The sequence below is a fragment of the Gobius niger genome (assembly GCF_951799975.1).
Source record: "Gobius niger genome assembly, chromosome: 20".
In the NCBI taxonomy this organism is placed as follows: domain Eukaryota; kingdom Metazoa; phylum Chordata; class Actinopteri; order Gobiiformes; family Gobiidae; genus Gobius; species Gobius niger.
Window position 1 is genome coordinate 25078758 of NC_136871.1, and position 19947 is coordinate 25098704.

Genomic DNA, 19947 nt, shown 5'->3' on the forward strand with positions numbered 1-19947 from the left:
TAAACAGTGTGTGTTAATACATTCATGGCGTTTTACACATAGCTCACCTGCCTACGCTGTTTATCCTGTGTAGGCTGGTCACAAGCTAATTATGTCAGTTCAGCCCACGCAGCATCAGGTAACACGAGATATGTGTGAACTAATGAAGGCAGATTTATATAGTACACTGTCATTAATATACAGGTTTATCCACAATAAGTCTAAACCAGCTCTAGCCCAGAACGCAACAAAGTTTTAATTAGTGGCCTTGTACGAACCAGACACGACTTCATCCTCAGAGTGAATGTGTCTGGTCTCCCTGTTCCCCAACGCGTGACCAAATGGAACGGAGCAAATCATGTTTATTTTTGCGGTGATGCGTGAGCCGCGCTTGTGTTTGTGTGATGCGCTTTCTCGAAGAGGACAAGACTACACCAAGTTTAATGAAACTGTCTGGATTTTTAAAGCAATCTAACTAATTGTTCACCTTAATAAATCCTTTTCGTAGTCCCTCTCAGGATAATACAAGTGTTAATGGGATGATTGGGGGTCTTTCATATCTCCCTGTTGTCTCTGGCCAGAAAACCACAATTGCATGTTGACTGCCACCGGATCGGAGCAACCGAGACACACTAATAGAGTTACGAAGAAGAAGCTAACAGGCTAACGGGCAAAGCTAGCTGTGGGCTAGCGCCACTTTAAACAGTATTTACAGCCAAGTTTGAAGAAAAAAAATATCCATTTCCATTGTGTAATTGGATGTACAATATCCCTCTCTTCCTTCGCCTTTTCTGTCAGCGTAGTATTTACTCACATGGACAATTAATAAGTTAAAAAATCGCAACTTGCCATGACACTTGCAGTTGCGCTTATGGCCTCTAGGGGCAAGAGTTCCTTAGTACTGCTTTAAGAACCACCTCCTGACATTGGCTGGTTTAAAGCCCATTTTAAGCTCTTAAAAAAACTCGATTTATAAAGGGGGTCAAAGTACTTTATTTTGTACTTGAGTAAAAGTACTATTTTATTACTCCAATAAAAGTACAGGTTGCTCAGTCAAATTTTTAGTACTGCAGTATTTGCTGTAGAAAATGTAAAAAGTAAACAGTACAAACTATTTCTAAATAAGTGGTGTGCATAATACTTTGTACGGCTTTAAATGGGACAAAACATGTGGCCAACTTTTCCTTTTTTCCTTTAGACCTTTTGTAGAAATGTAGTGGAGTAGAAAGTATTATTTCTCTCTTCCAAATGTAGTTAAGGAAAAGTAATAACAACAAAAACACCACCCATGTCAATGGATTCATCAAGCATGAATAAAACGACTCCAAAGAAATGCAGCAACACTGTTGTTGTGTGTGGTTTGATCCAAGGTCACGCTGTTCTTCATACGTGCTGCCACACAGACACTGGATGCAGTGGGTGTAAAATAATTTGAGATCAGTATGCGATCCAACATGTTCAGCGTTTCCCTTTCGGGGTCGCCACATGTAATCATTTGTAATATGAAGTGATTTGAATGTTCATTAGCTGTTTTAATGCAGGCTCACTTGAATGAATTACCCAGCGACAATGCCGACACAAGACGTGTTTGGTATGCCCCTTATGTGTCTGCTATAGTGGAACATTTTGTAACCAGTGTCATTTACAAATGCAAGACACTTACGAGGTTGATAATGGTGTAAAGCTCTGGAGTATACGTAACCCAGATATACAGGCGGTGATAAGTAGAGCAGTTACTGTGGAGGATAAGCCTGGGATGGATGTGTGAGCTCTTTTCCTCGATGTAGGAGAAGTGTCTGCAACAAATTGAATGGAAATATTTGAATAGTTTTGGTCCTACTCCAAGCAAGCGTGATTTTGTTGTTGTTTGTGTACAGGTGGGATTCTTGGGGGCACTTTTAGGAAGAGAGAGTCGGCAGCCAAGCCAGAGATAGGCAACTGAACCTGGATCAGTGTCCGTCGGCTCGAGACATAGGTGTTTCTTTTGCAGTATTCTTTGGTAACATTTTCATAAAACATGGAGGGAAAATTGCCCCTTTCGATCTAGAAGATATTTGCCCTTAGCTTTACTGTAGAAAATAATCTTTATTGTCCAAGTCTCAGATGTCGGTACAACTTGAGGAGCACAAAATATGACTTATTAGATCTACTGATTGATTGATTTGTTGAGTTTCGACTGAGTCCAAAAAAATCCATCCATATCCAAGCCCCTATACACACTGTCCAAACCCTGCCAGGGGCCCAAGCTACTGCCTGTATATATGGACCCGACCTGAGCCCGAACACTTTCCAAAGCAACCTGCTAAAACAAATGATAAGATAAACAATGAAATATAAAACATTCTTTATACAGCCTGCAGTTTTTTTTTCATACGACACAAGCATTTTCCCTCCATTTAAACTCTTTCTGTTCCTTCCCATTGGCGGCAGAGTCTCTCTTCACCTCCATTTTTGTACGGGACGTCGTTCATTAGATATGGCTTGTAAGCTCTCTCCTCATTAAGCCTTCTTTACTTAACATAGCTAAACATATCACTGACAGAGTAGAAGAGCCGCACGTTAATTGAAGCTTCTCTCTAAAGAAAAGTCTGTGCCAGTTGTTCACACCGAGTTCCATCTCATAAAACATTTTACCCTCCAACAAGTACCTCCAGGCTCTAAAATGGATTGAAAATAAACCGGAATTATGTCCAGAACTCTAAAAATGGCCTATACCACCTAAAGAAACCACCAGTGGTACCACAGTTTGAGAATCGCTGCTCTACTCTATCTTCCTCCACCATTGTTTAGTGAACTTTAATGATAAGCTCATGATCTGGAGTAAACCCTGTATTGTCTAGTTTACACCTGCAGTCATGCCTTGTTAAATAAACATGATGTTATGAGTGACACATTATTGATTGATATTCACCTGCGACTATTTGCAGCATGTATCAGTTAACCAGCACAGCCCTCTGGGAGCGATCATTGATTCAATATAAAAATACTGAACGGGCTGTCAGCATTTTCAGAGACATTGTCTTTGGCACGTGGCATGACTGAATAGAATCTGCTGCATCGTGCTCATCACATGCATATTTCCTGTGTGCAATAGGAAGAGGACCTCTGAAGGAGAGATTTTTATCAAAAAAAATCAAAATATCCTAAAGTTGATGTGGTATACTATAAGTGATGTAATAATCAGGACACATGGAGCAGGGTAGTAATTTCTTTACTACATTTCTTTCAGCCATTGAGCATATTATTCAAAATGCAAGAAAACCATTGAAGAAATTTGAATCTTATCACATCTTCCTTGTTGGTTGTTCGTCTGACCCCAAATAGCGGATGATTTGTATTTGTACTTAATCTGATTCCCTGTTTGGCGCAACACATTCCCACATTTCTCAATTGTTTTGGAGGGAAGGATTGGGAACTATTTTGGAGGCAAATTTTGAGACGATTAACGTATAATGGGAGTGTTCTTATTAACACCAGCCCAAATGTGTTCCTGTAGCTACTGTATAACAAATAAAAGCACTGGTTATTCTTGTGTTGATGATTTCAAAACTAGATGACTGAGGATCTGCAATATCCCCTGACAGCTCTCACTTTCTTTTCTCTAAAGTGGGGGGGGGGGGGGGGAATACTAGCTATAAATTAGCTTTTATAAATAGGCTGTTTATGTTAATTTGATGCTAGCTTTTTTTTCCCCCGGTTGGCAGCCGGTGACCTGGGCCCTTCGCGGCTTAACACTCACCATTTATGGATCTACAGAGTGCGTGTCTGTTGATCAGAGCGTAGAGATGACACACTGACGCGGATTATCCCGAACGTGAGGAAGAGGAGGAGATCCCATTTGAGGAGCCTGTGGTAGAAGATAAGGTTAGGTCAGGGGCTTCTCTGACACGACTGCAGGTGCTGCGCCATGGAGGTGCAATATAATGTCTACAGAATAACATAATGATTCAGAATGTGTTTGAGAAAATATAAACAATTGAAATAGAGTACATTAGAGAATAGAGTACATTTAATTTGAGAGTGTTGTTGAGTGCAGTCCACATTAAAGCAAGTATCGACGCTAGTTAACGGCTGATTTTGTCTGCTGTATCTGCTGTTTAGTCCTGATTAATGCGCTCTCATCGCCGGCTCCTTTCTGAGGTGTTCCTTGGCGATTAGCTCGTCTCCTCCTCTGAGCAGCCCTCACAGGATCTCCCCGGCCGCTCGGCGTCTGTTTCGCCCGTCTCCCTCGTCCGCTGCCATCTGCCTGGGCCCTGTGTGTTCACCGCAGCTGCCAACACACAGTACACACACACAGCACCATGCCAGCACGGAGCGGCACGTAAGCCCAAATCTGGAGGGATTGCACTGAGGCGATGGGTGTAGGTGGATCTCTGGATGGGGAATGCGGGGAGCTTCATTTTGGCATTTTTTGTTTACGGAAGGTTTGCTTGAGGTGGGCTTATAGAGGCCATATGCTATTTGTGCGTTGACCTTTGCATCAGTTTTGTTGTAAAGTGCAATACATGTTCAGAGTCATCATCGTAAAGCCAAGGACTGGGGGCATCTCTACAGAGTCATTTTTAGAGACGCACCGATCTAGCTTTTTTGCTACTGATACTGATACTGGCGTTTGACAAAGATCACTGTCCCTTTCTGCACTAGTTGTCTTTGGGTATATGACAGGATTTAGGTTGCAACTCAAAACATGTGATCTGATCATTACAAATGTGTGAGATGAGTTATTTCTTAAACTAAAATACAAACACTTGGCTTCAGCAGTGGTTGTTTTATTGTACTAGGCTTCTTTAGGTATTTCTGTCATATTTTCTGACCCAGCCTTGATTGGTTTTCGTTAGCATTAGCATGCACCGGCTAGCTTTAGCACGCTATTGCTAGTGGAGTGGAGGTTAAAACTAAATCTGTGATTAAATTCCCCTGGTTCTTTGCTTTAAAATGATATACAGCATGTCCATATTCACTTAGATTTAGGTGGTGAAAGTTGTGTTTTTAAGGCGTTGAGAGCGAAAACTGGTATCGGTTCAGCATCGGATATTTGTAGCCAATATCCGATATCGTATTTTGGTAACACTTTACATTACGGGCCGGTAAGTCCTTGGTACTTACAGTGGAAATACTAGGTACTTATGGTGGTACTTACAGTGGTAAATAATTGTGGTACTTACAGTGGTAAATAATAGTGGTACTTCTAGGTACTTATGGTGGTACTTACAGTGGTAAATAATAGTGGTACTTCTAGGTACTTATTGTGGTACTTAAAGGATACTATAGTGAGAATTACAAGGTATGTACTTCTAGATATGTGGTAAGTCTTAGTAATGAAGGTTGTACTTCTTGTTTTCCCTAATGCTGTTTTATGTTGTTTTATAGTCACACAATCCTAGAAATTACTTCTGTTTGTAGAAGTACCTCATTTACTACCTACTTTACTACCTGCTGCTGTAGTGTCCTTGAATTACCAGTAAGTACCATATTAAATAGAAGTACAACTAAGAGTTACCCCTGTATCTTTTAGTAATGAGAGATACAGTGGTAACTCTGTGACTCCCTAACCCTAACCCCAATTACTAGTACTTACCACTTTTAGTACCACAATAATACCACTATTATTACTAGTATTTACCACTGTAAGTACCACCGTAAGTATCTAGAATTACCACTGTAAGTACCATGGACTTACCGGCCTGTAATGTAAAGTGTTACCCGTATTTTTCCAGCATTGGCTCCGATATCCGATACCAGTATCGAATCGATGCATCCCTAGTCATTTATATCATTATTGTTATAATTCAGGACATTCATGTAGGGTTTCACATCACTGCTGAGATCTGCTTCCTTTGTTTTTCAGCTTCAAATCAAATCCATAAACCTTTTCTGCTCTAATGGTTGAATGTGGAGATGATAGCCGGTACTGTACAGACAAATCGATTTCTTATTATTTATCTATTGTGCGCGCTACTTGAAAATCATACTTTACATTTGTTGTTTACGGACAGAACCGTAACGGCGCGTTGTGTTCACTATAACTTGGCTCCGGTGCTGGGGTGAGTGGGCCATGGGGAGGCCTGGGTCAACTGCAGACTGATCGATTGTTTTGTACTTGACATCTAGCCAATATGAAATATGAACTTCATCTTCATAAATCCAAGCAGATAAAAAGAGCTGACCTTCTGGCTTGCTTTTCTGCACAACAGCACTTGGGCTAAATGATCATCATCATCATCTCCATGGTCAGTTTTTGCTTTAAACAGATAAGAAATCTCTTAGTTGGCTTATCCTGTCCAGGGTTGGTTCCAGGTTGTTTCCTTGTGCTTGTCCCTCTATGTATCTATTTATCTACACCTCTCAACCATAACCTCTTTTGTTTTTGGCTTGTATATTGTCTCGAGAAGAACCGTATTCCTCACAATTTTACAGATATAATGCAGTAATTGTGTGAGTATGTGTATCTCAGTATGAAATTGTGATTTTGATTCGGCTGTTGTGTTCAGTGGCTACTTCCAGTAACAGTCGGATTGAGCACGTGCTTGATTTCCCCCCAACTTTATTGGCGTAGAAGCAGAGACCGTAAACCGTAAAACAGTCATGTTTTTGTTTGTTGTTCCTGTGTCTCGTCTGCTGTTTCAATCTGCAAAGTGCACCTTGTCCCATTAGTGCAGTAAATCTGAGCTGTGATTGTGACCAGGATAAGTCGGTGCTACCGCAGTGCTGCAGTATCAGCAGCGGCAGCAGCTCATACAGACCGCTCTGTCCCACAGAGACTGCTGCAATGCTCCTCTGCACGGCCAACAGCAGAGGGGCGACCAGCAATTCTATGTAATGCACTTTGATTTATGGTTTGTTTAACTTTTAAGAGGAGGACTAATGGGAGGAGAGTGTGTGGGGGGAAATAGACGGCCTGAATCTCTATATAGAAAAATGGGATCTGACAACAATATCATGTAAAATCCACTTTTTAAAGCTTTAAACCATGTTCCCTTTGTCAAAGGCACACCTGGAGTAGTATTTCACTATATTCATTTGGTCAGTTCTGTTTAATTTAACTAACAGTTTTTGCAGTGCAGCACTTCATACTGTACTTCCTGGACACAATCGCATCATTGTTAAAACCTAAACTGCTCTTTTTTGGTGTGTTAGTAAGTGGAAAAAACATGGCAAAGCCGTACAAAAGTATCCAGTAAAATATAGTGGAACACATAAACCAGCAGCTGCACCAAGAGAGAGGGAGGTTGCTGCCATTTTACACGTCACATTTTTAAAACACATAATCCATTGCGCCATTGCGATTGACTGCGGAAATGCGGGAAGCGAATGCAGAAATTGCATAAACTCTTCAAATTGCATAATCAAATTTGCATAAACTGGTAAAATGCATAAAATGTCATGTTGCATAAACTGTATAAACTGCAAAAAATGGTAAAATGCATGAATGGGTTAATTTGCATAAATTATGTAAATTGCATAAACTCTTTAAAATTCATAAATCCTAAATGGCATAAACTCTTAAGTTGCATAAACGCTTTAAAATGCATTAACTGGTTAAATCCCATAAAGTGGTTACTTTGCATAAATTGTTAATGTTGCATAAACTTTTATATTCCATAAACTGGTCAAACTGTTGAAATGGCCTCAGTGCTTGATTGGCAGAAGCTGCACAAATGGCTGAAAGTCCTGGAGTCTCATTGGCTGGATTCCCCCATACACACTAATGCAAAAATTTCAAACTCTCGTATAAAAAAACTGGAAAACTGCAGAAGGCCAATTTTTTCTCAAAACCCACAAGTTGCAGAAGCTGAACATGCACAAAGTGCAAAAATTGCAGAAAATGCAGAAAAAAGTGCAGAAAAGCATAGATTTGCGGCAGCCCCATTATAAGTCAATGGGAAAAATCTCCGACATTTTGGCCGATTGCGGAAAAACCGTAAGTTGCAGAAGTCCCAAAAGTAATAGCACCTTCTCCTCAACATGCGGAACATTTTGATGCATAACTTGCATAAATTGCACAAAGCATGAAAGTGCTGAAAGCTGGAGAAAATCGGGAAAAAGATGGAAGAGGAATAATAATAAAGAACATGAAAACCAATAATTGACTGCGGAAGAATTCCGCAGTCAATCAATAATAATGCATAGGTTTTATATAGCGCTTTTCTGGACACTCAAAGACGCTTTACATTGCATTCGTTCACTCCATACTCGGTGGTGGTAAGCTACTATTGTAGCCACAGCTGCCCTGGGGTAGACTGACGGAAGCGAGGCAACCAGTCTGCGCCATCGGCCCCTCCGACCACCACCAACCACTCACTCACTCACTACATTCGTACATAATACATAATAGGTTATTCTTGCAGCTGCCAGCAGGAGGGGCCTTAACAAAGTCTTCACAAGCTCTCGCCTTTATTCCATTGTTGATATTGAGACTTAATTTCAAATTTTATCTAAATGTGTAATGTAATAAATCCACTTTAAGGTAAGTTATGTCACTTGATTTGTAGGAGTCTAACAATATCCAAATCACACAAAATGGTGACATGGTAATATCGGCTTGTGGTTTGTAGAAATGACAGCTATTCTCTAAAATTAGACCTCTAGAACTAACTGTTGGACCTTTAGGTTACCGTATGGCGTTAATAATCCCTCATAAAGCCTTACTTATTTACATATGGAGTGTAATTTTAGCATAACTATTGTGATTCTGTGCATAGTGATTTGAAAAGCCCAGTCCAGGTGACTTTTGTTGCGGTGCCTGGTTAGCTCTTAACACGAGCCTAGAAACCTGTTGGCTGTTGCTGAGCAGTTTGACATCATTCATGCAGCATGCTCTCCATCGATCAGCTCTAGTCCTTGTTTAACCCTTTATCAAAGCACTTGGTTGTGAGTGCCTCCCTGAATAATTTATTGGAGCTGTTGCCAGTTGGTCCATCCCTTAAGAGAGAATTCATGGCAGTTCAGAAGAGTTGTTATGATTTCTGAAAGGAATCCTTTTACGTAAGAATCCTGTTTAGGTAAATAGTGTGAACCTCCCACTGTTGTTACGTGTTGGCTCGTAGCTTGGAGGCACCATGTGTTTTTCTCCCCCCCCCTATTTATGCTTCCGTGGTCTAATGGGGCAGGTCAGGGTTTCTTCCTATTCTCTTCAGAAGCTGTGTACTTGAGAGCTTGATCTGGTGAACGTGTTAAAATCTCAGTGTGCTCAGAGTTGTTGTTGAAATGTGTTCTTCTTTCCCTTTCAAACTAAAAATGAATAGACTGGGGACTGTGACTGACTCAAAATATGACTTTTCAACAAGAGCTGTACAATTCATTACATTATAATTGAATTGTGATTATCTATATGGTCAATTTCACTGAATGGCATGGTGCTTCAGTTCTCAATTGACACGTTGTTTTGGTAAATTTCTTATACTGTTAAACAACATTGAGATGTATCGTCGCCTCTTTTCAAATATTCCAGTGCATACCTGCCTCTCCTACGATAACATCTGATAGAGGCTGTCCAGCACTGGGCAGCAGTAGATCTTCCCTCCGGCTGTTATCTGTCGGGGTCATGGCTTCATCATCATCCAAAAGCAGGGTCCTGATTTCCCGTTCTGCCCCGAACACCGCGGCTGGGCAGCGAGCGTTAAATGAGGCCTTGGGCGCGGGGGACACCTTTTACACTGCCTGGAAAATTGATAGGGGGAGAAAGTCACCTTCATGTCAGTTATGAGCCCAGAGAGTAAAATAAGGGCACAGTAAGAGCGGGTTTAATGTTATGTGCTTTTGATGGTTTACGATTATGCATATGGAGACTTTTAACTCAGGTAAACATGTCATCCTGTTTTATAGAGAACATTTTAATATTCTGAAATACAGCGGTTAATAGAAAACATGTGTACTGTAGTTATGGCATTTCGACTCTTCATTTTTAATAGATGCAGTATTGTGAAACTACAGCTTGAAGTCCAAAGAGGCCACTGTTATTGCATATGGAGATATGATCTTAGCTGAGCTTAGACGAGTTGATGCGTACGTGTCTGGTCTTTACGCGTGCGCTCAGTCATGCAAAAAGACCAAACATGTTGCTAGCATTTAGCCTCTCCTCCTCTCCTCTAACATGTTGTTAGCATTTAGCCTCTCCTCCTCTCCTCTAACATGTTGTTAGCATTTAGCCTCTCCTCCTCTCCTCTAGCATGTTGTTAGCATTTAGCCTCTCCTCCTCTCCTCTAGCATGTTGTTAGCATTTAGCCTCTCCTCCTCTCCTCTAGCATGTTGTTAGCATTTAGCCTCTCCTCCTCTCCTCTAGCATGTTTTTAGCATTTAGCCTCTCCTCCTCTCCTCTAACATGTTGTTAGCATTTAGCCTCTCCTCCTCTCCTCTAACATGTTGTTAGCATTTAGCCTCTCCTCCTCTTCTCTAACATGTTGTTAGCATTTAGCCTCTCCTCCTCTCCTCTAACATGTTGTTAGCATTTAGCCTCTCCTCCTCTCCTCTAACATGTTGTTAGCATTTAGCCTCTCCTCCTCTTCTCTAACATGTTGTTAGCATTTAGCCACTCCTCCTCTCCTCTAGCATGTTGTTAGCATTTAGCCTCTCCTCCTCTCCTCTAACATGTTGTTAGCATTTAGCCTCTCCTCCTCTCCTCTAGCATGTTGTTAGCATTTAGCCTCTCCTCCTCTCCTCTAACATGTTGTTAGCATTTAGCCTCTCCTCCTCTCCTCTAACATGTTGTTAGCATTTAGCCTCTCCTCCTGTCCTCTAACCTGTTGTTAGCATTTAGCCTCTCCTCCTCTCCTCTAACATGTTGTTAGCATTTAGCCTCTCCTCCTGTCCTCTAACATGTTGTTAGCATTTAGCCTCTCCTCCTCTCCTCTAACATGTTGTTAGCATTTAGCCTCTCCTCCTCTCCTCCTCTCCTCTAACATGTTGTTAGCATTTAGCCTCTCCTCCTCTCCTCTAACATGTTGTTAGCATTTAGCCTCTCCTCCTCTTCTCTAACATGTTGTTAGCATTTAGCCTCTCCTCCTCTCCTCTAGCATGTTGTTAGCATTTAGCCTCTCCTCCTCTCCTCTAACATGTTGTTAGCATTTAGCCTCTCCTCCTCTCCTCTAGCATGTTGTTAGCATTTAGCCTCTCCTCCTCTCCTCTAACATGTTGTTAGCATTTAGCCTCTCCTCCTCTCCTCTAACATGTTGTTAGCATTTAGCCTCTCCTCCTGTCCTCTAACATGTTGTTAGCATTTAGCCTCTCCTCCTCTCCTCTAACATGTTGTTAGCATTTAGCCTCTCCTCCTCTCCTCTAACATGTTGTTAGCATTTAGCCTCTCCTCCTCTCCTCCTCTCCTCTAACATGTTGTTAGCATTTAGCCTCCCCTCCTCTCCTCTAACATGTTGTTAGCATTTAGCCTCTCCTCCTCTCCTAAGTGGCCAAACAGGGGTGAAGTTAGAAGTGACCAAGCTCTTCTGTTTAATTTTGTGTGACTAGACTTGGATCGTGTAACCGCTCACATAACCGTATCTAAATAGGGAAAACGTGGAAGAGCTTGGTCGCTTCTAACGTCACCCCCGTGAAGCTAGCCCCATAGAGGAGAGGAGGAGAGGCTAAATGCTAACAACATCTGTGGTCTTTTTGCATGACTGAGCGCACGCGTAAGGACCAGACAGGTGGACTGGTTTGATTCAACTACTACGGAAAGAAGTAGTAAGTTGTAAAGTAGATCTGAGGTTTACAACTACTACTGCAATTATTGTACGTAATTAACCCCCTGGTATTGCAACTATTCCACTTGTAGATATTTCTGATATTAAAACATCCATAACACTATTACTGTCTGCGTTCTGCCACTACTTCAAACATTGCTTTCACTATCACTGTTACTTCCTCCCTGTCCTGAACATTTTGATTCATTTTAAACTTCTTGCTGTTTTTGTTGGTCAAAATAACACAGAGCGTGATTTAAATGTGGGCACTGCGGCAACACGGGGGCACCTTATTTGCTGCCAGGGAAATTGATAGCACAAAGTCACCTTCATGTTGTCATTTTGCTCTGATCCATTGTCGAATTAGGTCCTCGCTCCCAGCTCTTTTCTCTTCTGTAAAACTAGGCTAAACCTCAACACTGCTGCTCCTGCCTTAAGCCAAGACCTGCACCGGGCGATGCTCTATTTATTGCACCGCTTTAACCACCAGCACTCTAACCTTCATTGATGCCCGGTCCAAGTCGTAGCCCACCCCTTTTTTTTTTTTTTTTTTTTACAGCCCTGGCCGGCATCTTCGGTGGGTGCTTTGAATTATTTATAGAAGTGCATTGCTCTAAGCAGTGGTTAAGCTGTGGTCTTCCCACGTATGCCTACATATGGCCAGCAAAGTATAGGATTTTAGCACCATCAACCAGGATTTAGAGGCTCACGCGTGTTAAGTGCCGCACGCTGTTTACAATCACACCTTGTGTTTTTGTTTATGTCGGACAGCCACAGTTGCAAGTTGCATATTAATCTGTCATGGACTATTTTGTTATTTGCTAGTATAGTCTTGAGACGTCCTTTAGAAGAATAGACACCCATCATTATCGATTCCACTCATGCACGCATAGTAGTAAAATGGCTCCATCTAGTGGCATAAGTGGGGCATTGCTGGCTATAGTATCAACAGAGTAGAAAAGGATGTTCACATTAATGCAGTAAAATCAAGATTCAGATCACCATGTACATTTTGAACACATCCAGAAGAGGAGCATTCTCTTTTGAGTGAAAAAAGACTGATAAACAAGGGGTCACAAGCATTTTTGTTCATTTGCAAAGAGATGACATTACAATCCAAGCCTTTGTGATTTGATTGCCACTCATGTTGCAGTTCCACTCACCCTCACACTTTTTTTTTTTTTTTTGTGGTGTTGTTTTTGCAGGGGCGCTGAGAGGTGTTAGTGTCTGTGGTCCTGCTGAAGCTCCCCGGCCCCCCTCCCTCCAGCCCCCATGTATCCCGAATCAACCACCGACTCCCCAGCGCGCCTCTCCCTCCGACAGACTGGCTCTCCGGGGATGATCTACAGGTACGGCCCACCGCCCGCGCACGGATCCACCACAACACGCACACAGCAAAGTGTTAGGTTGGACTCTTTGATTGACTTCAAGCACATGAAGTTCATCTATACCAGATCCAAATACATCTTCCCAAGCTAAGAAAAGCAGATGTGTCACGCCGACATTCTGGTTATTTGTGTTGTTCTTCAGCTTTATTGCACGGATCAGCATTGTGCCTTTTTTGTGTGTGCTGTGTTTTTGGGCAAGTATATGCAGCTAGTTTGTTTGCGGTGTCCCATTGTGATGTCCTAGCAAAGCTCTCACCCTCTCTGACACTTAACCATCACAGAGTGAACTCATTTTGTCTTTTGCAATTTGAGCCGATGTGACACAAGCTCTGCAGTTTTGAATAATGATATCAATTGCAAAGGATTACAGTATTAACAACACAAAATATATACACTATAGTCTTCTTTAAAAGCTATTTAGCTCTATGCAACTTTGACAATGAATATTCTTGATTTTCCTTATCTTTAAAACATCTCCCGACTAAAACTTATCTGCATCAGTGTTAATTTTGACAACATATTTTATTTTAGTTTTAGTCTTAGTCTTTTGACTAAAATGTAATTTAATTTTTGACTAAAATGTAATTTAATTTTAGTCAAGATTTAGTTAAAAAAAAACGTTTCAATTTTAGTCTAGTTTAAAATTGCATGTCAATTTAGTCGACTAAATTTAAGACTAATTTAGTCGACTTATATTTATAATATTCATAATAATCATATTTAATCGTGGTCCTCGACTTCATGGAGCTGCTTCCACATGAATAAAGCACAAACCTGTTCATTTGGCAGAGAATTTAAATGATATGAGGCTTTTTCAGACGGTCAATAGAAGTTTGTTGATTTTAGTCCCTCCTATTCATTTTTATTTAGTCTTATTTTAGTCGACTAAAATATCTGGACATTTTAGTCATAGTTTTAGTCTTATGAAAAACGTTTAATTTAGTTTTAGTCCAATTTTAGTCGTCAAAAATATCACTTTGACTAAAATTAAGACTAAATATTTTAGTCGACGAAATTAACACTGATCTGCACACATTGAACTGAACCTTTTCACTGACTTGCTAACCTCTTCTGTTTCTGCTCCTGTCTGACTAACCTTGCTATTGCTCTGTTCTCTTGCTCCTTGTGCTTCTGACGTCTCCAGTGCCCGTTATGGGAGTCCCAAACGGCAGCTGCAGTTTTACAGGTACTTCTCCTTTTCTCTCTCCACCCCCACTGTGCTGAGAGTAACCCGCAGCAATTTGCATTTAAACGATTGGACCTTTTAAAGTTTGTTTTGTCTCTTTAGCATTGAGGCTTTATCCTGCTTATATCCCTATCACAAAACGTACCTGAAGTGTTGTTTTGTTTCAGCAAGTAGCCCTTACTGTATGTCACACAGAGAATTCCTTGAAGGTTCTCTGAATTTGACAGAATTTGCGCACTTTCCCCAAACCTTTCTGATCCTGTCCGTGCTCAAACTTGTGCCACTACCTTTGTTTTTGCATTGCCACTGTTGTTACTGGAGCGCACAAGAGGAAGAAGTGCGCCCTCTTCTGGCGTGTTGTTTACCTGCAATTCATAAGGGTTATTTTCTCGAGACATACATTATTTGATTTAAAAAAAAAATGCAATATTAATTATGCAACTTTTTATGTGAAAAGAAAGAGTCTATATTTGTGTGTATTTGACCTTGTAGTGACCCGGCTGTGTGAGTGGTCAGATGGCGCCTTTACTTTCCATCACAGTGGTCTTTATGACGCTCCAGGATCAACTGTTTGTAGGTGTTGGGGTAGGTCAGCGGTGAAAACCTTCTAAATGGTTGATCCTAGAGACCACTGTGATGGAAAGTAAAGGCGCCACGTTGATCACTCACACTGCCCCCATGTCACTACAAGGTCAAATACACACGAATGTCAACTTTTTTTTTCACATAAAAAGTTGTGTAATGCAGCTTTAAAGTAAAAGCTTGATTGAAGTATTTAATGTATGACGTGGGATATTTAATATTCATTTTGGTAGCGATAAAACATGTTCAGACTAATCCTCCACTTGCCCACTTGAAAACGCAAAACACTTGGAATGCTATTTTAGCCATTCCAAAGTTAAGTATATGCATTTATATGATATATTGTACTTCTACCACTATGGAGCACTAATTTTTGTGATAAACATAAGTGTTTTCTGGAGGTATTTTTCGAACCCGGAAGACACAACGCTTCGATTCAGATAACTCCGCCCCCTCTCTCCGCATATACAACTTTACCGTAATATAAATAAACAACAATAAGTGAAGTTACTTCACGATGCAGTTATACGGAGTTGACATCTGCAACACAGCTTCATAGATGGCTAACACACATGCTAATATGCTAACACACACAAGCTAACCCGCGTTTGGATTGACTCACCGCTCTGGTCCATCGCTGTTTACATTATGGGACTCGCGTTGGTTATAAAAGTTAATCCACTTTGATTCTGGCGAAGGTTCCCCAAACATCCATCAGAGACAGTCACAGAAAAACAATATTTTGGTGATAGTCGCCAAATCTCGGAGAAAAAAAACAGCTGAGTGGTCTCTTCCTGAAAAAGGTTGAATATAAACTCCTCGTCCTCGTAGCCAAACGCGCTTCTTTTTCTTCGTGACATCATCGTTAGGTAAGAATAAAGAACAGGTGTGTCCAGAATAGATGACAACGAGCTCCATCTTCAGCTGCAGCGCAAACATGACTGATCTGTTCAGACGCGATGTGTTTGTTTTGGCCACAGCTGACCTGGAAGCACCTCGGGCACATCCTTTTTTATTTTTTTTATTTTTTTATTTTTTTCTCTTTGTTTCTCTCTTACGACAGAAATAATGAAAACGCTGTTTTACAAATTAAAATCCGTCCGTAAGCATAGAATTAAGACATTACATTACAGACGTCGAGCACTTCCGTTCCGCTGTTACGACACAACTGAACACTCAGTCGTTCACCAGGAGAGGGCGGAGCCTCAGAGAGAAGATTCAGGAGGATTACTGAGAGCTGCGTGAATGAAGCCACAAACCACTCTGGGGGTGTTTTTGATAAGGAAATAGCATAACAACATGGCTAAAAGCTCCAAAAAGTCGATTTTGCATGATATAGGACCTTTAAGCAATTCACTGGCATTTATTTGTGGTGGAGGCAGTTTGAGCGCTGAAATGAGCAGAAAGAGGGGTTAAGATGTGTGGACTTAAAACACACACAGCTCCTTCTTAAAGAGACATCATGAATATACAGGATTACTCAGCATTGTCCCCGAGTTTGCACACATTCCCTCCCTTTGATTTATTTATAAGCTCAGCGCAGTATCTATCTGTCATTTAAAACCGGCCGTTCATATGTGGACGCAGGCGGTACCTATAGCATTAGCTGGCATTGCAGTCTTGGCCTTAAACCTGATCGGGCGGAAAAGGATTCAGTTGCAAGGTTGCACTCAAAACCTTTGAATCGACAATAAGAGGCTGCAGTGATTGCATCGTTTTTGTTGGTCGTGTAATTTTTTTTTTTTTTTCCATCCAACTGCGACACGCTGCTCATGTGTCTTGTTCTCGCACCTGAGAGCTTTTATGAAACTGACACGGCAGGCAATGACTGTTTGTAACGAGTAAGCGTGATCCAGTAGATTGTTTTTCATTTTTGCGAGCTCTAGCACTTTTTATTAAAAGGTACAAATGCACAGCACCTTCTGAAACATTACAAATATCACTATGTACAGAAAATAGTGTGACTTTACTGTTGTTTTGAGCAGTAAAGGTACATAGCTATTGTTAGATGGAATTAAGTGGAATGGAAATTTGTTGATCATGGTTGTGTGGCAATTGGTGCAAAAATGCAAAAACTCGTAAAGCACCATATTTTCCGGACTATAAGTTGCACTTTTTTCATAGTTTGGCTTGGGGAGTGCGACTTGTATACAGATGCGACTTGTATATCAAAATGTATAATTTCGCGTTTGTTTTTTTCCCACTGACAGACGCTAGAGGGGGCTCTAGGCTTGTCTACTAGTATCTGCTACTCCTGTACCACTGAAGATTTAAAAAACGGTAATCGAGCAGCAGAAAGAAAGTTTGGAGCGAGTGAGAAACTTGTGAGGGACTGAAGAAACGCGGAGGTTGCTCTTACTGCAGTTAACAAAACAAAAAAACACTAATTGTGGGATAAAAGCTAGAGCCACAGCAAGAGGAACGAGTTTTCAAATTGGTGCTTGAACAACGTGCTGCAGGGAGAGGCGTGTCAACGGTGCAGTTACGCCTCCATGCCCAGGTAGTTGCCAAGGCTGGTGCGATTTATACTCCGGAACGACTTATAGTCTGGAAAATACGGTATATTTCCAAAAAACGTCTGTGTCGAAAGAGTCAAAACTTTTACAAACTACTGCACTCAAATAACTTGTCTGTGTAAAATCCTATTCTAACTCAACATGCGATTAATATACTAAACATGGTGACGTGAACACTAGCTGCCAGATGTACTCCTTCATTTCAAGTGATTTCTAAAAGTCGTCATCTGAACTAGTTTTTGGAAGATACTTTGTCACTTCTGATGTTCCTATATAATATTCAGATTTATGTTTGCAGTACAATGCTTTCAAAGCGCTTTGATTGCCTCATGTATGTGGACAATCGCTATATGAATAGAGTCCATTTATCATTTACAGAAGAATACGACTTAAATGATGACAAATATTACCCGTGTTTTGTATTGAATAAATAGTTCTCAGACGCTTATGTGCAGTTTTAAAGTAAAATAACTCCTCGATGGTTTCCAGGCAGCCTGACACTGGAGCGTGGTGGTCTTGTCCAGCCGCTGTCTCCTCTGATCGACTATTACTGTTGTAGTGGGATCAAGTTTTCTCGTGAAGACGTTTTTCTGCTGACGCTGCTTTTATATTTCCCTGACGGAGGATGTGCCTAAAAATCTGCTCAATATCAGATCTTTGTCTCGGCGCCGCTCTTCTCTTTTCATAGAGACTGTCCCACTCGGGCTCCCGTCTCCCTCTGCTGCCTTGACACTATTACAAATCTGTCGCAAACCTGCACAATCGAATCGAAGTGACAATTTAAATCTGTAAACATTTGTAATTTTGTACTGCTCTGTGAAATATAGAGCATTTTGTATAGCCTTATTTATATAGTGGTCATTCGCCGCTGACCAGCTCATTCTCTGCTCATATGATACAGAATGAGATTGGCCCCTCGTGGACTGTGATTCTGCGATGCTTTCAGGCTGCTTCCGGTCCCGTTCTCATTAAGCCTTTTTACATTGTAAGACTGAGTGCTTTGCAGATGATGAAGGTCAAGAGCTGTTGACCACTATCTGTTAATGGAGGGAAATTAGCTCGTATCTTGGCGAGAAAGCAGATTCTTGCAGTAATTTCCTTTTTAACCGTTTGCCCTTTGTGAGCTTTGAGCATGTGTGCAAGACTGCTGAGCTGTTTGACAATGGTTACTCTGTAATATGTTCTTTTTGATACGAGTGTATTCATTTTGTGCCTTTTAAAAAAAAATTTGGTATGTAATTGATTTCCCTGCTTTGCTTTTAGGGATATTTTATCTACATTGTACTTTAAATGTTATTGCTGGCAGCAGTGGGTAGTTGTGGTTGGCTGACGTGAACATATTTGAGTATGGGACTTAAAGGCACAAAAACGAAATCTCTTTCCAACTCTTGTTTTTGACATAGGGCCTCATTTCCTAGTTATCCAGAGGGTTGTTGATTTCTGGGGAATTTATATTATTTATTTATATTATATTTTGTGCAGTCCTTGTATTTGAAGAGTTTAGTGGTGCTAGGCTAGTGTTAGGCTAGTGCATGCAAGATTGCTTTTTGCAGTGTATACCTGCTCCACTTTTGTATTGTTTTGGTCCTGATTTTTTTTTTTTTTTTTTTTAGATTTCAGAATTCATCTATTTTAATGACATACCTTACAAGTTAATTAATATGCATTTGCAAAGTAAAACACAAGATTAGATTATTGATGCTGCATTATTCAAGACGGCTATCAAATATATACATTTTCCTTGAATTGTGCTGCAGAGATACATGGACTACATTCTGTAGAAACCTTGCGTCACAAGGATAGTAACAATACTTGACAGACTTGACCAAAAAACGCACATATAGTGTATATGTACAGGTGCTCGTCATATAATTAGAATGTAATGAAAGAGTTACTTCTGTCAACTTAAAATGTGAAACTAATATATGATATAGACTCATTTTTAAATTATTATTATTATTCTTTTAAATTTTTATTTTTTTTGCAAGCTGAGCCATAATAATCAAAATGATGACAAATAAAGGCAAAGCATAGTTTCACAGTTGAATAACAGAAGTGAATGCACTTTTTCATGATATTCTCATTTATGACATGATATAACACCGGCATCTATTGTCCATGAGCATTCAGAAGTCACTGCCTTTTCACCTCTATTTCAGATTGCCACAAAAATGGCAGTTTGAAGCATTTTTGCACCTACTGTAGATTCAATTTCCTTGGCCTATACCCTATTCTTTTGTAACCATACATCATATCAGTGCTGTGAGTTGAGGTGTGATGAAGTGCAACATTTCCAATTCAATCAACACTTGGCTTCTTGTATATTCTATGGGTGAATCTTGTGCATACTATGTTTCAGAATCAAGAAAAGAGAAATCTGCCTCGTATTATGCTCAAAATGATGTAAAAAATGGCTATACACTCTCTGCAGTAAAGCATTTTTTCATCCATACTCCCATCAGTGTGAAACTCATACTTCATCAATAGCCCAGACTCTTTGGTGCTGCTGCTGTTTATCGTTTTCACACATTCCTTCTCGGACACTCTTGACCCCCAGTGCTGAACTCGGTGATCCCCCCGGCACTTGGATATATTTGCACCTTACTACATACAGTACGCTG

The 19947-nt window shown here is 40.6% G+C and overlaps 1 protein-coding gene across 2 annotated transcripts in view; it reads left to right on the forward strand.

Annotated features, from left to right (window-relative positions):
* Positions 1-19947, forward strand: part of LOC306979389 (voltage-gated potassium channel subunit beta-2) — a 168635-nt gene that overhangs the window by 31039 nt on the left and 117649 nt on the right. The window contains exons 2-3 of one of the 2 annotated variants that reach the window (XM_079578310.1): positions 12858-13003; positions 14187-14228. In XM_079578310.1, the coding sequence (XP_079434436.1) occupies positions 12927-13003; positions 14187-14228 (119 nt within the window). In that variant the 5' untranslated portion in view covers positions 12858-12926. The remainder of the gene's footprint in view (positions 1-12857; positions 13004-14186; positions 14229-19947) is intronic. The other variant, XM_079578309.1, reaches the window with a different exon arrangement.